Source organism: Candoia aspera, chromosome 4 (genome assembly GCF_035149785.1).
Source record: "Candoia aspera isolate rCanAsp1 chromosome 4, rCanAsp1.hap2, whole genome shotgun sequence".
In the NCBI taxonomy this organism is placed as follows: domain Eukaryota; kingdom Metazoa; phylum Chordata; class Lepidosauria; order Squamata; family Boidae; genus Candoia; species Candoia aspera.
Window position 1 is genome coordinate 110,647,196 of NC_086156.1, and position 16,321 is coordinate 110,663,516.

At 48.0% G+C, this 16,321-nt stretch overlaps 2 protein-coding genes across 3 annotated transcripts in view; one reads left to right on the forward strand and one right to left on the reverse strand.

Moving 5' to 3' along the window:
- Positions 1 to 2,251, forward strand: part of TOX4 (TOX high mobility group box family member 4) — a 19,364-nt gene extending 17,113 nt beyond the window's left edge. Inside the window, exon 9 of the mRNA XM_063301523.1 lies at positions 708 to 2,251. Coding sequence (XP_063157593.1) covers positions 708 to 771 — 64 coding nt within the window. The 3' untranslated portion in view covers positions 772 to 2,251. The remainder of the gene's footprint in view (positions 1 to 707) is intronic.
- On the reverse strand, positions 2,235 to 13,024 carry METTL3 (methyltransferase 3, N6-adenosine-methyltransferase complex catalytic subunit). Of its 2 annotated transcripts, none has more exons than XM_063301525.1 (11): positions 12,862 to 13,024; positions 11,979 to 12,181; positions 11,029 to 11,409; positions 9,014 to 9,189; positions 7,546 to 7,762; positions 6,023 to 6,210; positions 4,837 to 4,875; positions 4,607 to 4,715; positions 3,279 to 3,344; positions 3,059 to 3,171; positions 2,235 to 2,467 (listed from the first exon to the last, which is right to left on the reverse strand). In XM_063301525.1, the coding sequence occupies exons 1-11, from the start codon at positions 12,953 to 12,955 to the stop codon at positions 2,356 to 2,358; spliced, it is 1,698 nt and encodes a 565-aa protein (XP_063157595.1). In that variant the 5' UTR covers positions 12,956 to 13,024; the 3' UTR covers positions 2,235 to 2,355. The 2 variants fall into 2 exon arrangements, with proteins under 2 accessions (XP_063157595.1, XP_063157594.1); XM_063301524.1 differs by having other exon boundaries at positions 11,029 to 11,463.
- Positions 13,025 to 16,321: the final 3,297 nt, after the last annotated feature.

Consider the following 16,321-nt stretch of genomic DNA (forward strand, 5'->3'; position numbering starts at 1 on the left):
TCTCTGCTCTCCTGATAGCAAGTTGGGTTCCTAAAGGTGGAGAGAAATGGATCCAAGCTGGAGCTATTGAGAAACAAAAGGCTGATGTTAAACGTGCAGGATTTAAGGAGCGATAATCCCACCTCACCCTCTTCCCCAGGTCAGGGGATGACGGGGTGTACTTCACAGCTGAAAAATATTGCACATAAAAAGGAAGCCAGGAAACTGAAAGCTCTGTTTAGGTCATTGTCTCCCAACCTGGCAACTTGCAGATGTGGGAACTTCAACTCCCAGAATTCCCAGTCAAAATGCCTGTCGCTGAGAACTCTGGAAGGCCACACATGTCAACATTGCCAGAGTTAGGAAAATTAGCTTGTCTTCTCCCTGAGTAGTTGCTGGGATCTTCTAGGACGGTGTTTCTCAACCGTGGCAGCCTGAAGATGAGTGGACTTCAACTCCCAGAATTCCCCAGGCTGGCTGGGGAATTCTGGGAGTTGAAGTCCACTCATCTTCAGGCTGCCACGGTTGAGAAACACTGGTCTAGGATATGCATTTTGAGCATTGGGAGTGGCAAGGTCCTTGCATAAATGTGTGGAAGTAAAACGCATCCTCCATTTTCCCTTGCTTTGGAAATTAATTTCTGCGATAGATTCGCTAGTCCTGCTGCACGTTGACTTTCTGTTCCTGACACAGACCCCTTTCTCTCTCTCTCTCTCTCTCACTCCCAGGGATGTGTTCCTAGCTTGGCTGGCCTCCCGCAATTCCAGTAACAATGTCGTCTTTGTGAAATAACCCTCAGTCCATTACAACGGTGCTGGGGAAGGAAACTACAGTTGTGTGTTCCCGTGCACATTTTGCCCCAGGGACAACCACCAAATCAAGAAAGGAAAAAAAAAAAATCTCGCCATGCAACTGTGGGGGTGGGAACAAGGTACTGGATATTTTCTCAGCTGAAGGCCACCGGCAAGAGAAAACTGCATCCCTTCGGGGCGCAAGGAGACTGTGGGGTGGCACTGCCTTTCGCCCCTTTTTTCTATACACAGTGTCTTTAATAATGTTTCTCTTGACGGAGCAATTAAAGCTGGAAGAGGGATATTGGCTGGAACCCGCCATGTACTTCCTGGGGAGGGTCAGAGAAAATAGCCATCCTCGGGGTGGACTCCACAAGCAGAACTCCTCAGCAAGAGGCGCTGGGAATCTGTTTCCGCGGCAGGTGTCGAGGCGATTGGTCCAGCGGGAGGGGCTGTGGCAGCGGCAAGGAGCGCGATGGACTTTGCAGTGCAATTGCAAGTGACTGTCTCCGCTTCAGTTTGTTCAGCCTGCACCTCTGGTGCTAGTATCTGGGGTGGCAAGACTCCTGTTACTTTGTTTGCGGGAGCAGCTGAGCTCTCACCCGGTGCCAAGCTAAAGCCAGGCCACCTTATTAATACTGTAAATGGCTGGAAGACTGTAGTAATCGGCAGTTGAAAAGTCCACAGCTCAAAAAAGAAACAATAGCTCGGGGCTACGTGCAAACCCGGCCAGATGATTTCTTCCCAACCCTGGAGCTGCCGTGGGAGTTAAATCCCTGATGCCCATATTGGACAGGAGCCTAGGATGCGTTTAGCTTGGCAGCTGTTCAACATGGGGCCTGCTTCTTCACCTAGTGGCCGTTCAAGATAAGCTTGGAATACTCCTCCTGTTTCCAGCTCCAGTCTCTTCCCTCTGTGCACTGAGCACTTAATGGTCCTCTTTCCCCCATCCTTCAGTAGGGAGCTCTGGGGAAGCCTGTTGAAAGCAGCCTTCCCTAAACAAGGTGTCTTGGTCCTCCAGGTGAGGCCTAACGCTAAATTCCCCTTTCCTCCCTTCAGCAAGCTTGGGACTGAAAAGTGGAACGCCAGGGTTGTCACCCCTAACCTCTCAATCCAAGATCAAGGGGGAAACCTCTTCATTTTGTTGCCAGGTGAGCTGAGAAATGCCAACAGGAGTTAGTCCATGTTGGCCACCAATGCTGCCCAGCGGTATTGTTGGATCAAACTCCCTGCTCTCAGATGGAGCTTCCCTGGAAAAGGCAGTCCCAGTGCATCTGGGGGCATCAGACTGGAGAACTTTGCCATAGAAATAGTAGCACCCTGTACGGTGCAAACGCAGGTTGCATTTGGGGTTCCTGGGAGCAAACTGGGCTCATGCAAGCAGCTGCAGGAAAGTATTTCCTCTGGCAAGTCTGCTAAACTTCTACGGTCTTCAGCTATAGAAAAACACCAATTTTATTAAAGAAAACCTAAAGATTAGAATATACACTCTTCTCGTATTGCCTCCCATTTTCCTTCCAAAACAAACAACGGGAGTCTGCTGTAGTCTCTCTTCTATTGGTCCATTGTAATCTCTCTTCCCTCATTACATGTTCTTGGGCTTTGAGATGATTCCATCTGGGTAGCGTTGCTTGAATTGAGCCACCACATCAGGGTCCAGCAAATGGATCCCATCCAGCTGGTTGCCAAGTGTGATCCTAGAGGACAAAGAGAGAGCAAATTGTCACGAGAAAGGAAGAGGGTCAGTCTCCAACTGGGATGATCCTGCAGAGCAAGCCACGGTTTGTGGAACCAACCAGTGTCTTGGCATCAAGGAAGAACTGCCCAGACTTAATAGTAGCTCCTGGCTGGCCAGTGAGGAAATTGGATGCTTTGGAATGGAGGTAGGGGACCATTCCCAGCGGTCTCAGTGAAACACCCAATAATGAGGAACATGGGAAGTTGTGGTTCCACATCTTGGGAGGGCCAGATGTTCCCGACACCCATTTTAGAAGGTCTTTTTGTCTGACTCGGCATTGTTACCAGTCTCATAATCTTGAAATAAATCTGTAGGACATCCCTGCCTTGGCAGTAAATGGGCTTTTGAGCCTACAGCCAAAAAAAAAAAAAAAAGCTGGCTGACTCCAACAAGCTTAATTTAAATTCTTGAACCAATTGGGAGAATATTGCTCAGTTTTTAAGAAAAAACCCTGGTCTTCCTAAATTTCAGCCTGGTAACTCTGGCTTGCTTCCTATTCTGTAAGATTTCAAGCTACATTTGGGTCAATGTGGGAGGAGAAACCATTCACCAGTTGGGTTGCACGTTGTGAGGTCGCCCAAAGAGCTCAATCTTGCGGGTTCCTGGAGAAAGCCGCTCGATCATGCCATAAATCTCGTCTGGCTTGTGGCTAGTGGAGCGAACCTGCAGAGAGACAAGAAGTGGGTTTCAAAGAGGTCAGGAGGGAGCAACCCGCAAGGCATGAAGGACAGGTGCCACTCTCACCAAAGAGCGCTGTGGTGTCACCTCACCTCTGCCACAATGACGTCACAGTCGAGACCTCTGTTGAAGCCCTGGGGGTTTCCTTTAACCCCGACCTGTCCACAAAAACAGACAACGCAGTCAGACGTAACCCAGGATCACCCCAAGCTGCACCAATGCTGACGAATGGAACAAACTGACTTTCATTTTAGCTGTTTGATCCTGCCAGTCATGCTGGGATAATACAGAATTTATATGACTTGTTTCTTAATGAAATATGCTAGCTAGAGAAAAGTCTTCCAAACAACACAGGAAAAACAGAAATGATACACAGCAGTACAGATGTTTTAGCTGGGAGGATGTGCCATTCTTCTGCAAATAGTATCAAGCTGGGTTTAGTCTTTCTAACTTCCTTGGCTGATTTGGAAATAGGGCTCTTTTTTCCCCTGAAGAAAACAGGCACAGAAAATACGGTAAAGGGACAGATTATTTCAGAGTATTTATTATTTCAAATTGTTTATGTTTTGAATAGTTACGAAGACCACTAGCATGCTTTAAGCTAAAGGGAAAGATTCCCTTAAGACAGTGTTTCTCAACCTCAGCAACTTTAAGATGTGTGGACTTCAACTCCCAGAATTCCCCAGCCAGCCTGGGGAATTCTGGGAGTTGAAGTCCACGCATCTTAATGATGCTGAGGTTGAGAAACATTGCCTTAAGGGCAGCTGCTGACTTCATAGATGCACCCATGCAGTATTCTTGGCAACAAGACAGAAATGCTGTGCCACCGCTTTCTTCCTGGGTGTTTTTTCAACAGTAATTTAGCCTGCAGCTGTAGGATTTTCAGCTGGTCTCCCATCTGAGTACTATCAGCTCCAGCTCGGCTTAACATCTTTGAAATCAGCAAAAGTCAACTAGCAGCTTGGTTTTAAAACATTAAATTCCTAGCCTGATAGATTTCTGCATTTTGTTCAAGAAATCTGTAAGGCTGCACATCTCTACGGTGACCCTGGGTGGTGTGCTGTAAAAAGAATCAGAAATACTATTAAACCCCAAACTCTTAAAAAAAACCCTTCTTATCTAAACACCAGAAGAAAAGCAACCATTAGAGGACAATCAGGCAGGCAGGACGCGCCACCCCAATAACCCAAAGCCTGGGGAAGGACCCAGGTTTTCAGAGCTCTTTTGAGCATGGCCAGAGCGGGGGCCAGACGTATCTTGGGGAGATGGTATTCCAAAGGGCAGGTGCTGTGACAGAGAAGGCATGCTCCCAGGTCCCGTCAGGTGACACTGTTTAACGGAGGGGACCTGGAGCGTGGGACTTGATGGGCCACCTTTTGCTGGGGATATCCTGGAGGGCTCCCATTGCTTCCCTATTTACCAAGCAGTGCTCCTTGCCATGATTGAGCCAATGGCCTGTCCGTCCTGTCCGGATAATACGCTGCAGCTGGTTGGTTTTCACCCAGATGATCTCATCCACCCGCTCATACCTGATTGGCCGGGAGACAGAAAATGGAGCTGGATCAGGAGGACTTGAAGAAGGCAGGTGTCGGGCAGGTACCCCTTTCCACCAAAGGGAAAAACCACACCACCACCACCCCCCATACTCACCCCCATAGATTAAGACACTCGCGGCCTAATTCCATGGCTCTGTGGACAAGATGGAAATTAATCAATTAACATTTCATCCTTCAAAAGGCAGACTGACCATTCAATGGGGAAAAAAAAGTTCTTTCTGCCAAACATCACATTGCAATTTGCTAAGTATTGGGCTAATGATCCCCAATGCTTCATCTCTGTTTGCATTTTTCCCTTTCTTTGTGGGGGAGTATCTGTGGATAAAGTTCTTCCCACCCCCATCTTTTTATCCTTGCGACCAACCTCGTAAGGTGGGCGGGTGGTTGACCTCAGCCTCACTCCGAGCCTGGGTTCGTACAACCTGCGCAACAAGAGCAGCCCATACAAAATTATGGTGTGTGGGCCCGGCTAGAAGCAAAATAGTTGGTTTAAAGGGCTGAAGCAAGACCAGTCTGGTCTGAATTATTCTAGATCAGTAAGTCCAACACTAAGGGCTGCGCTACGTTGATGCTCTTAGAATACAGGCTAAGAAGACCATAGATGAGACTCGACTGACAATCAGCCACGCTGGCTTTGAACTGGAGCAGTTCCAATCCCCAAACATTTGGAGGGCACCAGGAGAGAGAGAAAATTAAAGGGACATCCCTAAATCAAGCTTGACTTGGGAACTTCATGCATGCGTCCAAACTGTTTTCCTGGTGGCAGCAGTACAGAAGTGGTTGGTCTATTGCCGCCTTCTCCTGCAATACTTTTTTTCCCAATTTCCTGGCCTAGCCTTCACCCCAAGCATTCTGAGTGGCCTCCATGCAACTAATATCCAGGTCTGACCTTGTTTAGCTTTTTCCAAAATGAGCCAAAGTTGATCATGTGCTGCCATTTAGCTGGATAGATTCCTACTGGGTAGATTCCCAATAAAGACTTCTGAACCAAGACTGACCCCTGGTGACTTCATGGATATGTCTGTGCAATTCTCTTGGCAGCATTGGGAAAAAAGTTTTGCCATTATCTTCTTCTGGGATGTTTTTTTTAACCCTGGAATCCAGCCTACAGATCTCAGACGGGATCCCCTGGCAGTTTCCCACCCTGACTGAATTTCCCAGCTCAACCAAGGTCAGCCAGCAGCTGCCACTTGCTCAATCAATGCTGAGTCAAGACCGGTCTAGGTCCTTCCCAAAGCCCCTTTCATCAGTGGGCCTGGGTTTCCTGTTGCATCACGTACCGGCCCGTAACCCAGAGAAAGAGGAACCCCTCGTCCTGCAGCACAGGGATGTTGAGACGCCTCATCTCGTCATCTGTGAGTGTCCCGTAGGGAAGTTCCATGTGGATGTCCCAGGGTGGGTCAGCCATCACCACAGCGAACTTGCCCAAGATGCTCACATCAAGGTAGCGAATGTCGCAACAAATCCACTGCCGACACACAGAGAAGGCAAGCGAGGGCGTGTTAAGCAGCATGAGCAGATTTTGGTGTCCTTCGGATATTTTGGAACCATTACCCGTGCCGTTCATACATCAGCTTGGCTAATCTCGGTATTAGAATATTTGCAGAGCAGAGCAAGGCTCGTGAGACCCTTTTTTTTTCAATAGCCAGAATCAGATGCAAAACAACGGGACCTCAAAGGGTGCAGCTGGTTGCCTACCTGGTGGGACTGACCACTTGCTGGCCTGGCCTGGGTAGAAGAGCTGCATTATTACCAATCAGGGATCCTGTCCCAAGACATTAAACACAGATGAGATCTGGACAAAAGCTATCAAGGCTCCCAAGTACAGGCCAAAATAAACGAATCAGCTATGGCAGAGTTCCTTTTTGAAAAACTGCTTTTTTAAAAATGTGTTAAAAGGTTTGACTAACCTATTGTAGAACTGTAGGGAGCCATGGAGATGACCTTGGATAAATTATTCAGACACCATTGCAGAAACAAAACGTGCAGAAGCGTGCCTTGAGCCTAGAAGAAGGAAGAGGCAGACTGGCTCCTCCACGGCTCGGTGCGGGTATAAGAGGCAAGGAAGGGGAAACACAGCCTTGCAGGATTCTGTTACTGTAGTCTATCTCAATAAAGTATGGTTCTAGTCTTGTGGAGTTGGTTTCCTGACCTGGACAACCTCAAACGCCTGACAACTACAAATTTCCTTAAGATTCATCAAGACATTTCTCTCTCTCAAGCCAAGAATATAAGACGTTGTCTTGGAATGAAGGCTCATGGCCCGTATCTAGTGTCTCTCTGAATTGGCAATATCTGGAATGCCATTCTCTCAAAACCAGCCTTCTACAACTTGGTACCCTGAAGATTAGGAAGTCGAAGACATCCGGGAAGCAAAAGGCTGGCCTGGGACTTTCCAAATGAGGCATATAGATTGGAAGGAAGGAACACATCGCCACGATCCATATCCATTATTTTCCCACCAGGCAAACATCTAGAAAGATTCCTGCAACTGTCAGATGAGGCTATATATGCAAATATATACAAATCAGCTTTACATGTGTAGAGCATAGAAGGAGATGGATATAATTACATAATACTTAGACTATAGATCAATGTCGCTGGTGAAGAACCTATATGCTTGTACGTGCCCGGACTTAGATTTCTATGAATTTATTCAGCGTATACCTGCAGTCAACTAAGTTCTACACTATGTTATATACGGTCACCCATAAATCCGTATCTTCAGCTCTACCCTGGTTAGGCTTTTCCATTGCCTGGTCTGGGCACGCACCCCAACATCATTTGGCCCAGCCCTGCGTACCTGTGGGGGGAAGAGGCGGTCCACGCTGGGATCTCTCCCCACACCTTGTGGCAGTGCCAGCTCTTGGCCCGAATGAAGTTCCCGCCCGCAAGGGGCGTCCAGGTCTGTGCAGGCGTCGATCTCATAGTGCACATACTTGCAGGTGTCCATGTGGAAACAGGTGTTGAGAAAGGAGCAGTCACCTAGGGACTCGTCCGTGTGTTTGTTGATGATGCGGCTGGGAGAGGAGAAAGACCATTGCCTCAAACGAGCCCTTCTGCTTTCTCTCCACCCAGACTCCAGCCCATTTTGCACCTCCAGCTTCACCCCTAGCCCAGTGTTTCTCAACCTTGTCAACTTTAAGAAGTGTGGATTTCACCTCCCAGAATTCCCCAGCCAGCATGCTCTCCACCATGGGCAGATCAGCCACCAGCTGGGTCAGGGATTCCAATAATACTGTTAATCCTCATAAGGATTGTAGGGAAGGAAAAGGAATAATTCATCCTTGTCCCTGTCCAAAGCAAGCCCAACTCTTTGTCACTGGGCCTGGAAGAAACCATCAAGAAAATGGCGAGGAGGAGGTAGGAGAAATTTCTCCCTAGAGTTCTTCAGTAACAGAGATCCGACACCCTCTTTCATGGAACCACAAATTGTTTATTGACGGTACCAGAGGCAGCTGGAGCAAAAGCCTAAAAGGAGCAGGGGTGCGACCTCTTTGTGTAGAGTTATGCAAATTAGAGTCCCCTGTTGGGGGAGATGGGGGTGATATAAATTTAAATAAATAATAAAAAAAACCCTATGATTGGATACAGGAGCAAAGTATTCGATTGGATATAGCACATCATGTGTCCAGTGAGGTAGTTAGGGTGGAATAATGAGGTCATGGGGAAATACTAGTAGCTAAAGAGCCCCAAGGGACGCTGTGGCGCTGTGGGTTAAACCGCTGAGCTGCTGACCTTGCCGATCCAAAGGACAGCGGTTCGAATCCACCTGACGGGGTGAGCTCCCGTTGCTAGTCCCAGCTCCTGCCAACCTAGCAGTTCGAAAACATGCAAATGTGAGCCGATTAATAGGCACCGCTTCGGCAGGCAGGTAATGGCGTTCCGTGTAGTCATGCCGGCCACATGACCACGGAGGAAGTGTCTTCGGACAAACGCCGGCTCTTCGGCTTCGAAACAGAGATGAGCACCGCCCCCTAGAGTCGGACACGACTGGACTTCATGTCAAGGGAAACCTAAAGAGCCCCAGGGAGAATTTTTTCCCACAGGGGCACAGTTAGAGCCCCCCACTGCCAAGGGATCTCTGCCAATAAGCATGCATGGTGCCTTGGACAGGCCTTTAGTCTGACTGTTCTACCAAGCTTGGTCCAGATGACTTCTTGTCTTGCTGGATAACCACTCCTAGGTTTCCACTCCCTGCTCTACAATTCAAGAAGAAATTACAAACAGACCTTGAGCTCCCTCCCAGCATTCTTACCGCCCAAACTCACCGGAAGTGCAGCTTCCGGCAGGGGCGCTCAGCATCGCTGGCCTTCATGCATTCCTCCTTGGTTCCGTAATCACAGAACTCCTGGACTTGTGCCCGGCCCCGTGAACGAAACTTTTCCACAATGGACTGCTCCTTGGCTGTTGTTGTGTTCAGCAGCTCCAGAATTTCTTGACTCACCTGGAAAGGCCAGGAGGCAAAGCCCGTGTTGGGGGAACAGAAGAAACCAAGGGAGGCTTAGGCTTTTGAAAAAGAATGGAAAGTCAAGATCGTAGCCCCTACGATGCCAGTTTCTGAGAGTGTGGGGAGCCCCCATCCATGTCGCTGACCTTTTTCTGGATTTCTAGATGCTGTGATTAGTTGTTTTGGAGAGGATATACAGTATGTAGGGGCTGTATACAAAATACAGAAAAAGCAGGGATACCCTGGAAATGACCTGGATCACACAATGCACAAAACCATCATGAGAGCTGCCTAGTTTTGGCTTAGCCTATTGCTTGTTCAAGAGCCAGTTTGGTGTAGCGGACAAGGCATCAGGCTAGAAACTGGGAGACCGAGAGTTCTAGTCCTGCCTTAGGCACGAAGCCAGCTGGGTGACCTTGGGCCAGTCCCTCTCTCTCAGCCCCAGAGCCAATCAGGCGTGGTAGGAGAGTTCTAGTCCCGCCTTAGGCACGAAAGCCAGCTGGGTGACCTTGGGCCAGTCCCTCCCTCTCAGCCCCAGAGCCAATCAGGCGTGGTATGAGAGTTCTAGTCCCGCCTTAGGCGTGAAAGCCGGCTGGGTGACCTTGGGCCAGTCCCTCCCTCTCAGCCCCAGAGCCAATCAGGCGTGGTAGGAGAGTTCTAGTCCGCCTTAGGCGTGAAAGCCGGCTGGGTGACCTTGGGCCAGTCCCTCCCTCTCAGCCCCAGAGCCAATCAGGCGTGGTAGGAGAGTTCTAGTCCCGCCTTAGGCGTGAAAGCCGGCTGGGTGACCTTGGGCCAGTCCCTCCCTCTCAGCCCCAGAGCCAATCAGGCGTGGTATGAGAGTTCTAGTCCCGCCTTAGGCGTGAAAGCCGGCTGGGTGACCTTGGGCCAGTCCCTCCCTCTCAGCCCCAGAGCCAATCAGGCGTGGTAGGAGAGTTCTAGTCCCGCCTTAGGCACGAAAGCCAGCTGGGTGACCTTGGGCCAGTCCCTCTCTCTCAGCCCTAGGAAGCAGGCAATGGCAAACCACTTCTGAAAAATCTTGCCAAGAAAACTGCAGGGACTTGTCCAGGCAGTCTCTGAGAATTGGACATGATTGAACGGATTAAAAAAAAAATTGCTTGTTCAACAACGATGGCTTTGTCTAACATATGAATCCCAGCTCTTCAAATCTATATGTATGCTGAGAGAGAGAAGGAATGAAAGACAGCTGTGCTCCCATAGGAAACCCTGACAATTTTGGAGGTTCTTGATCTCCATAACAACTGCTGTGTTGGCATTTACATCATGCATGCCGAGTGTTCCAAACAGCTTCCTGTATTCCTTAATCTGAAGTTATCCTCTCTCCAGAATCATTTTACAGTAGAAGTGGGGAAGCTATGTCCCCTCCAAGGTGGCCAGGCTCCTATTTCCTAAATCCCCATCCAGATTGGTTCATGGTCAGGGATCACGGCAACTAGAGTTCAACAACATCTGGAGGGCAAGTTCTCCATTTCTGCTTCAGGGGGAAGGGGCAGAACTCAGGGGTGAAGGAAAAAGGTCCTGGAATCAAATCCGGACACGTTGAATTAAATGACTGAGGCAAGAGGATCAGTCACTATCCTAAGAAAAGTGCATCTTCCTAGCTGCTGTGAGAAACAGCTATTGTAGAAGAAGATGGGCATTTGCTCTAAGCCAGTGTCTCTCAACCCTGGCCATTTTAAGATGTGTGGACTTCAGCTGGCTGGGGAATTCTGGGATTTGAAGTCCACACATCTTAAAATGACCAAGGTTGAGAAACACTTGTCTAACCTACAAGGCCAGGCTTCCATGCTCATATTTGACACTGCAAATGCGCCCCACCTTCTTGCTCTGCTGCTCCTTTGTGGATTGCTGGCTCAGCAGGCTTTCAATCTCCAGATCAAGGTCAGAGGCCTGCTTGCGTGACTTCTTGGGTGGCTCTTTGAGAGGCTCAGAACTGGCCAAAGTCAAGGGAGAAGCTCCTGGAGCAGAGACGGAAATCCCAGCATCCTGCTCTGCTCGCCTCTTTGCTCCTTCTGCCAAGCCCTTCTTCTCAGCCACGGCCCCCATCATGGCTGAGAGCTTGGAGTGGTCGGCGTACGTGACCAGCATGGGCTGGCCGTCATCTTGGAGGAGCCCACGCTTCACTTCAATGAGTTCCTGGGCAGCAAATTTCTGCAAGAGGCTCTCCACACTCCGTTGGTTGGCAGGGGCTTCTTCAGCCTGCAAGAGCACAAGGATCACGCCATCAACAAGCTTAGTTTCTAAGTCCCAGCCCTGAATGCAATTGGAGGAAGAGAATGGTTGACGATCATGTTTTTAAGCAACACCAGTCAATTTTTGTTGAACTTCAACTCCCAGCATTCATGCATGTCCAGCGGTGAAGCATTACCTACCTGTGAACTACACAGAAATAGCTTTTTAACGAAGGCAGTGCCACATGTAATGAATTCACTGCCATTGCTCTGCACTACTGCGAAAATGCACGGTGTACCCAGCACTAGATAATCATCAATCTTGTCCAATATATTATTCTTCCAAAACAATGAAGTTCTGTTTTTAAAATTAAATAAACAAACATGAATATCTACAGCTCTCTGCAGAGGATGTGAAGGAACCCAATTTCTATTTTATTTATTATTAAATTTATATGCTGTCTGGCTCACAACATCTCCCAAGAACCCTAAATATGGACAGGCTAGGAATAAAGCAGCAGAACATCCCTGATTAAAGGAGTAGGCCAGGTATCAAATGACAACAACCTCAGCCATAATTGTGACCCCGTTGCTCACCGTGAAAATGGCTTGGCATATAGTTAAAGCATCCGTGGGCAGCGCCAGCCCCAGGTCCGAAAGGTGATGGAGGATCTTCTTCTCTAATTCAGGGTCAGTCACTAAATCTCCTGGCTCTGTGGCAGTGCTGGGGGTGATGGAGGAAGGCACTGGACTGTCACTGCGGAAGGGAGGGCTGAGCACCAGGTCTGGATTCCTGAGGTCTGGAATAAATTGGGGAAATGTCCCACAGTGATAATGCCTGCTTTGGGGAAGAAAAAAACATCTGCATTGCAATCTATCCCTCTTTCTTCTTCACCTTTTGAAGACCTCTGCACCATCTTCCCTTGGTCGCTGTCAACCGTCCAGCAAACAGCAGTTCACATGATTGGACCCAGGGTCTGCCTAAACATGCATCCTGTCCCCAACAGCCACAATTGCAACTCAGAGGCCTTGGCCCTCTGGCACTTACGGAGATACACTGCTGCTGTAAGTGGAGGCTTCCAATCATGTCAAAATGCAACTGGTCTCCCTAGCATAAGGGCTCCAGTTCCAGATGAGGGTTTCACTCCTGCTGAACAAGCTCCTTTGAATGTAAACTCTACTGAAACAGGACGTGTGTATCTTTTGCCTTGCTTCCATCCCTCCCTCTGCCTGCTGGAGACATGGCTAAGGATAGCTTTTCAGAGGGCAGCATCCACCCTGTCATGGCTTGGCAGGGAGGCTCAAACCTGCAGGCTTTGCTTTTAAGCGTCGGGGCTGTCCTCTGTTGGAAACCGGGCACTAGGCCAGAGGGGCCAGTTTGGACGTGCGGAGGCAGCCCAGCTCATCCCTCGGCCTTGCTGGATGTTCTTGGGCTTCCCACTCCCTCCCGAAGCCCCCATGAGGCCCTCCTCTTCCTCACCCAGAGGCTCCTGTTTGCGCCTCCGCTGCAGCCGCTCCCGCAGCGAGTCCAGCTGCTTCTTGTGAGCCTGGATCGAGCTCCAAGTGTCAGACATGGCCCCGGCGTGCCCGGCGGCATCTATAGCAACCAAGGAGAAAATGGGGCAAAGATCCGGAAGTGCTGACTGGGGGAATGGAAATAAGGAAGGCACACTTCCGCTTTGTGCCCCTACTTTGACGCTTTTGAGGACTCTAGCAGGAAGTGTTGGGAGCAGTCATGTTTGATGGGGAGGGTGAAGCTTCGGCAGCCATTTTTGTCACGGGAGCACTTTCCCACTGGTCTCTAAGTCCGGGGCAGAATTCTTTTTTGCCAAGATCTGTGCTGGATGGATTCTCGTCCAAATTAATGCTAAGATCTGGGCAGATGGTCCGGACAGCCTCAGGATTTTTGTTTTGCAATGATTCAGACACCGAATTTTCCCCCTTCCCCAAAGCAACAGGAAGCAAAGACAGTTTTCTGCTTTCTCAAACTGGGCAATGCAGGCTCATTTCAGTCCCAGCTCAAGCATGAACCTTACTGGGGCTCTTCTTTGGCCTGGCCTACCTTGCAGGATTGTTGTGCACAGAGGGAAAATGAGAGAGGGGGAGAACCGTATACCCTGTGCTACCTTGAAGGAAAGGTGGGAGCTAATGACATGGAATGAATGAATGAATGAATGAATGAATGAGTTAATAGCCTCTCAAAGTTTTCCTGCACAGCAAGGAGGAAAGCTACTGCTGGAAATCCCAAGGGTATATTTATTGTGACCATCTTTTCTTGGAAAAAATGAAGGACAAACCTGAAAAAGGGCCAAATCTGAAAGAGGTTCATAAGGATAAAAAAAAATTGTTTATGTTTATAACCCAGCATGATAGCTGGGGAATTCTGGGAGTTGAAGTCCACACACCTTAAAGGTGCCAAGTTTGAAAAACACTGATTTAGATGGCTCTGAAAGGGAAATAGTCAAATTCCAGAAAAATAAAACTGTTGTTGGTTTCTAGTCACATTAATTCAATGTTTACTACACAGGAGTTGAAGTGGCATGACACTCAATACCAGTTTATGAGGTACAGTAGCAAGAAACCTAAAATATTTCCTTGCTGGAAGATTACGCAGCAGTGAACTGAATGTCTGCTGTTTCTTGATTTCTCATAGTGCTGTATTTTTTATTTGATTTGACTAGCAAACACAGCCTATATTCTCATATAAGACCAACACTGAATGTAAAATAGGATACACATTCTATTCCTGTTCTGTTTTGTTTCCCTCTCTCTCTCTCTCTCTCTCTCTCTCTCATGTTCAGTTAAAAAAATAGGATACACATGGCCACTTTTCACCAGCATCTGGCCTGGGTAAAACTCAGGTTTTATCTAGCAAGGCACTTACATGCGTCACGTTGCTGGAGAAACTAAACTAAACTGGTTTCAGAGTGCAAATCCCTGATTAGACATTTTTACAATAGATTTACAAGGGAACTAGCCTTGACTATCTTGCATAAGTTCTGAGAGTCCTTCGTTGTCAACTTGCAAAGGGCCTAAGTTGCAGACTTGAGGTGCCTTCCCAAATAATGTGTCCTGAAATATAATTTAGTCTGAACTGCACTGGATTACAGAAGCAAGCAAGCAAGCAAGCAAGCAAGCAAGCAAGCAAGCAAGCAAGCAAGCAAGCAAGCAAGCAAGCTTTCAACAGCTGTTGGAGTTTGTATTGTATTCTGGTTTTTCATGTCACTGTTCTCCATTTTGATTTTGTTTTACCCTGCTAAAACAAAGAGACATTTCAAAGCAAAGCTTCTAGGAAAGCATTATGGCAAATTAAACTGACCCTGGATCCAAGTACCTGCTGCTGTTCAAAATACTCTCCCCTTCTACAATAATAGGAAAGGATCAATTGCAGGGAGGACTGTCAGAAGAATCCAGCCACAGTTAGAAACAGGATGCTACATAGTACTTTTGTCAGCCTGTGGTATGTTGGATAGTTACGTAAGATATGTTGGATTCCCAAGCTTGCTGGGAATTATGGGAGTTGAGGTCAATACCACCTAAAAGGTATACTTCTCAAGTCCTTCTGCAGGTTGGCTGAGCTGTTCCTACTTGCCTACTGTATCTGGATTCTGACCACTAAAAGCCAAACAGCTAAATCCACATTTTGATTTCCCACACCACTCTTCCTGAAATAGATTCCCCAAGAGCATTGTGGGAAATTTCTGCTCCTTCTGAAATAAATACCTAAAATTAATGGTGGCATCTTGCTTCTAATTCTAGCTTCCCACATCTTCCTTTTTGAACCAAAATCTGCCCGCCTTTCCTTGAAAAATGCTTCCAGGCTAGAAGAGGGAAGACAAAAGAAGCTGAGAAAAGCAGAAGTTGAAAAACTGGAGCAAAGATACAAAGGATAATAGAGGAGAGGATGGAGAGGGGAAGGATTAGCTCTGAGAAGGAATTACCCATCTCTTTGGAAAGTTGGCAAGGGGAAACTGCGACAAAGGCAGGCCTGGATGCGTAAGCTGTGAACTAAACTGGTGTTATGTTTAATTAATGGAACGAGGGAGGCATGGCATGGCTAAAAGCATCGGCTGCCAACTTCAGGGGAGAAAAACTGGCTGTGTGGCACATTTGTCTTGCCAAGAAGTAGAAGGGGAAGCTGAGTTCCAAAATTATCAGGGGAAACTTTGTTTATATATATGTCTATGTGTATCTATGTGTGCATGGATATATTTGTAAGTGTCTCTCAAGCTAGCATAGTGCAATGCTTAAAATGCTGGACAAGGTGTGCGGGAACCCAGGTTCCAGTCTTTCTAAGGCACAGAACCCAGTGGGTGACTTTGGGCCAGTCATTCTCTCCCAGCCCCAAATGGGAAAATCAAAAAGCATCTCTCCACCAGCCTGTGCTGGACCAGAATGTAGATTATGGCCCATAACCTTCACGGAAGAGGCTTTCGTCCTGCAGCGGATTAAGCTGACCAATTCAGGGTGCTAAGGCACACCAACACACAGGCAGAAACATTCACACACTTGTCTCCTGAAGATCCAGTAAAAAGGCATCAGCCATATAAAATGTAAGTCTGCCCTCCTTTTCTTCTAGTGATGATCAAGATGACCAGATGAACTGTTTCCCCAGGAGTGTTTCTCAACCTCGTCGACTTTGACTTGTGTGGATTTCAACTCCCAGAATTTCCCAGCCAGCTCTGAGAACTGTAGTCCACACATCTTAAAGTTGCTGAGGTCGAGAAACACTGCTCCAGAGCAATGTGTTAAAAGCTAGCGCGCACACAATTGGTGAGTTGCTGTGTTAGACTTAGGAATCATCAAAGCTGCAGTGCCCCAACTTTGCATTTGTAATCTACTTTAAGGGCAGGCAGAGGCCACCAGGTTGGGAAAAGCAACCAAAAATGGGGGAAAAAAGAGCTTTTATTTTATACCACGTACATTCCAGTTTAATTGCC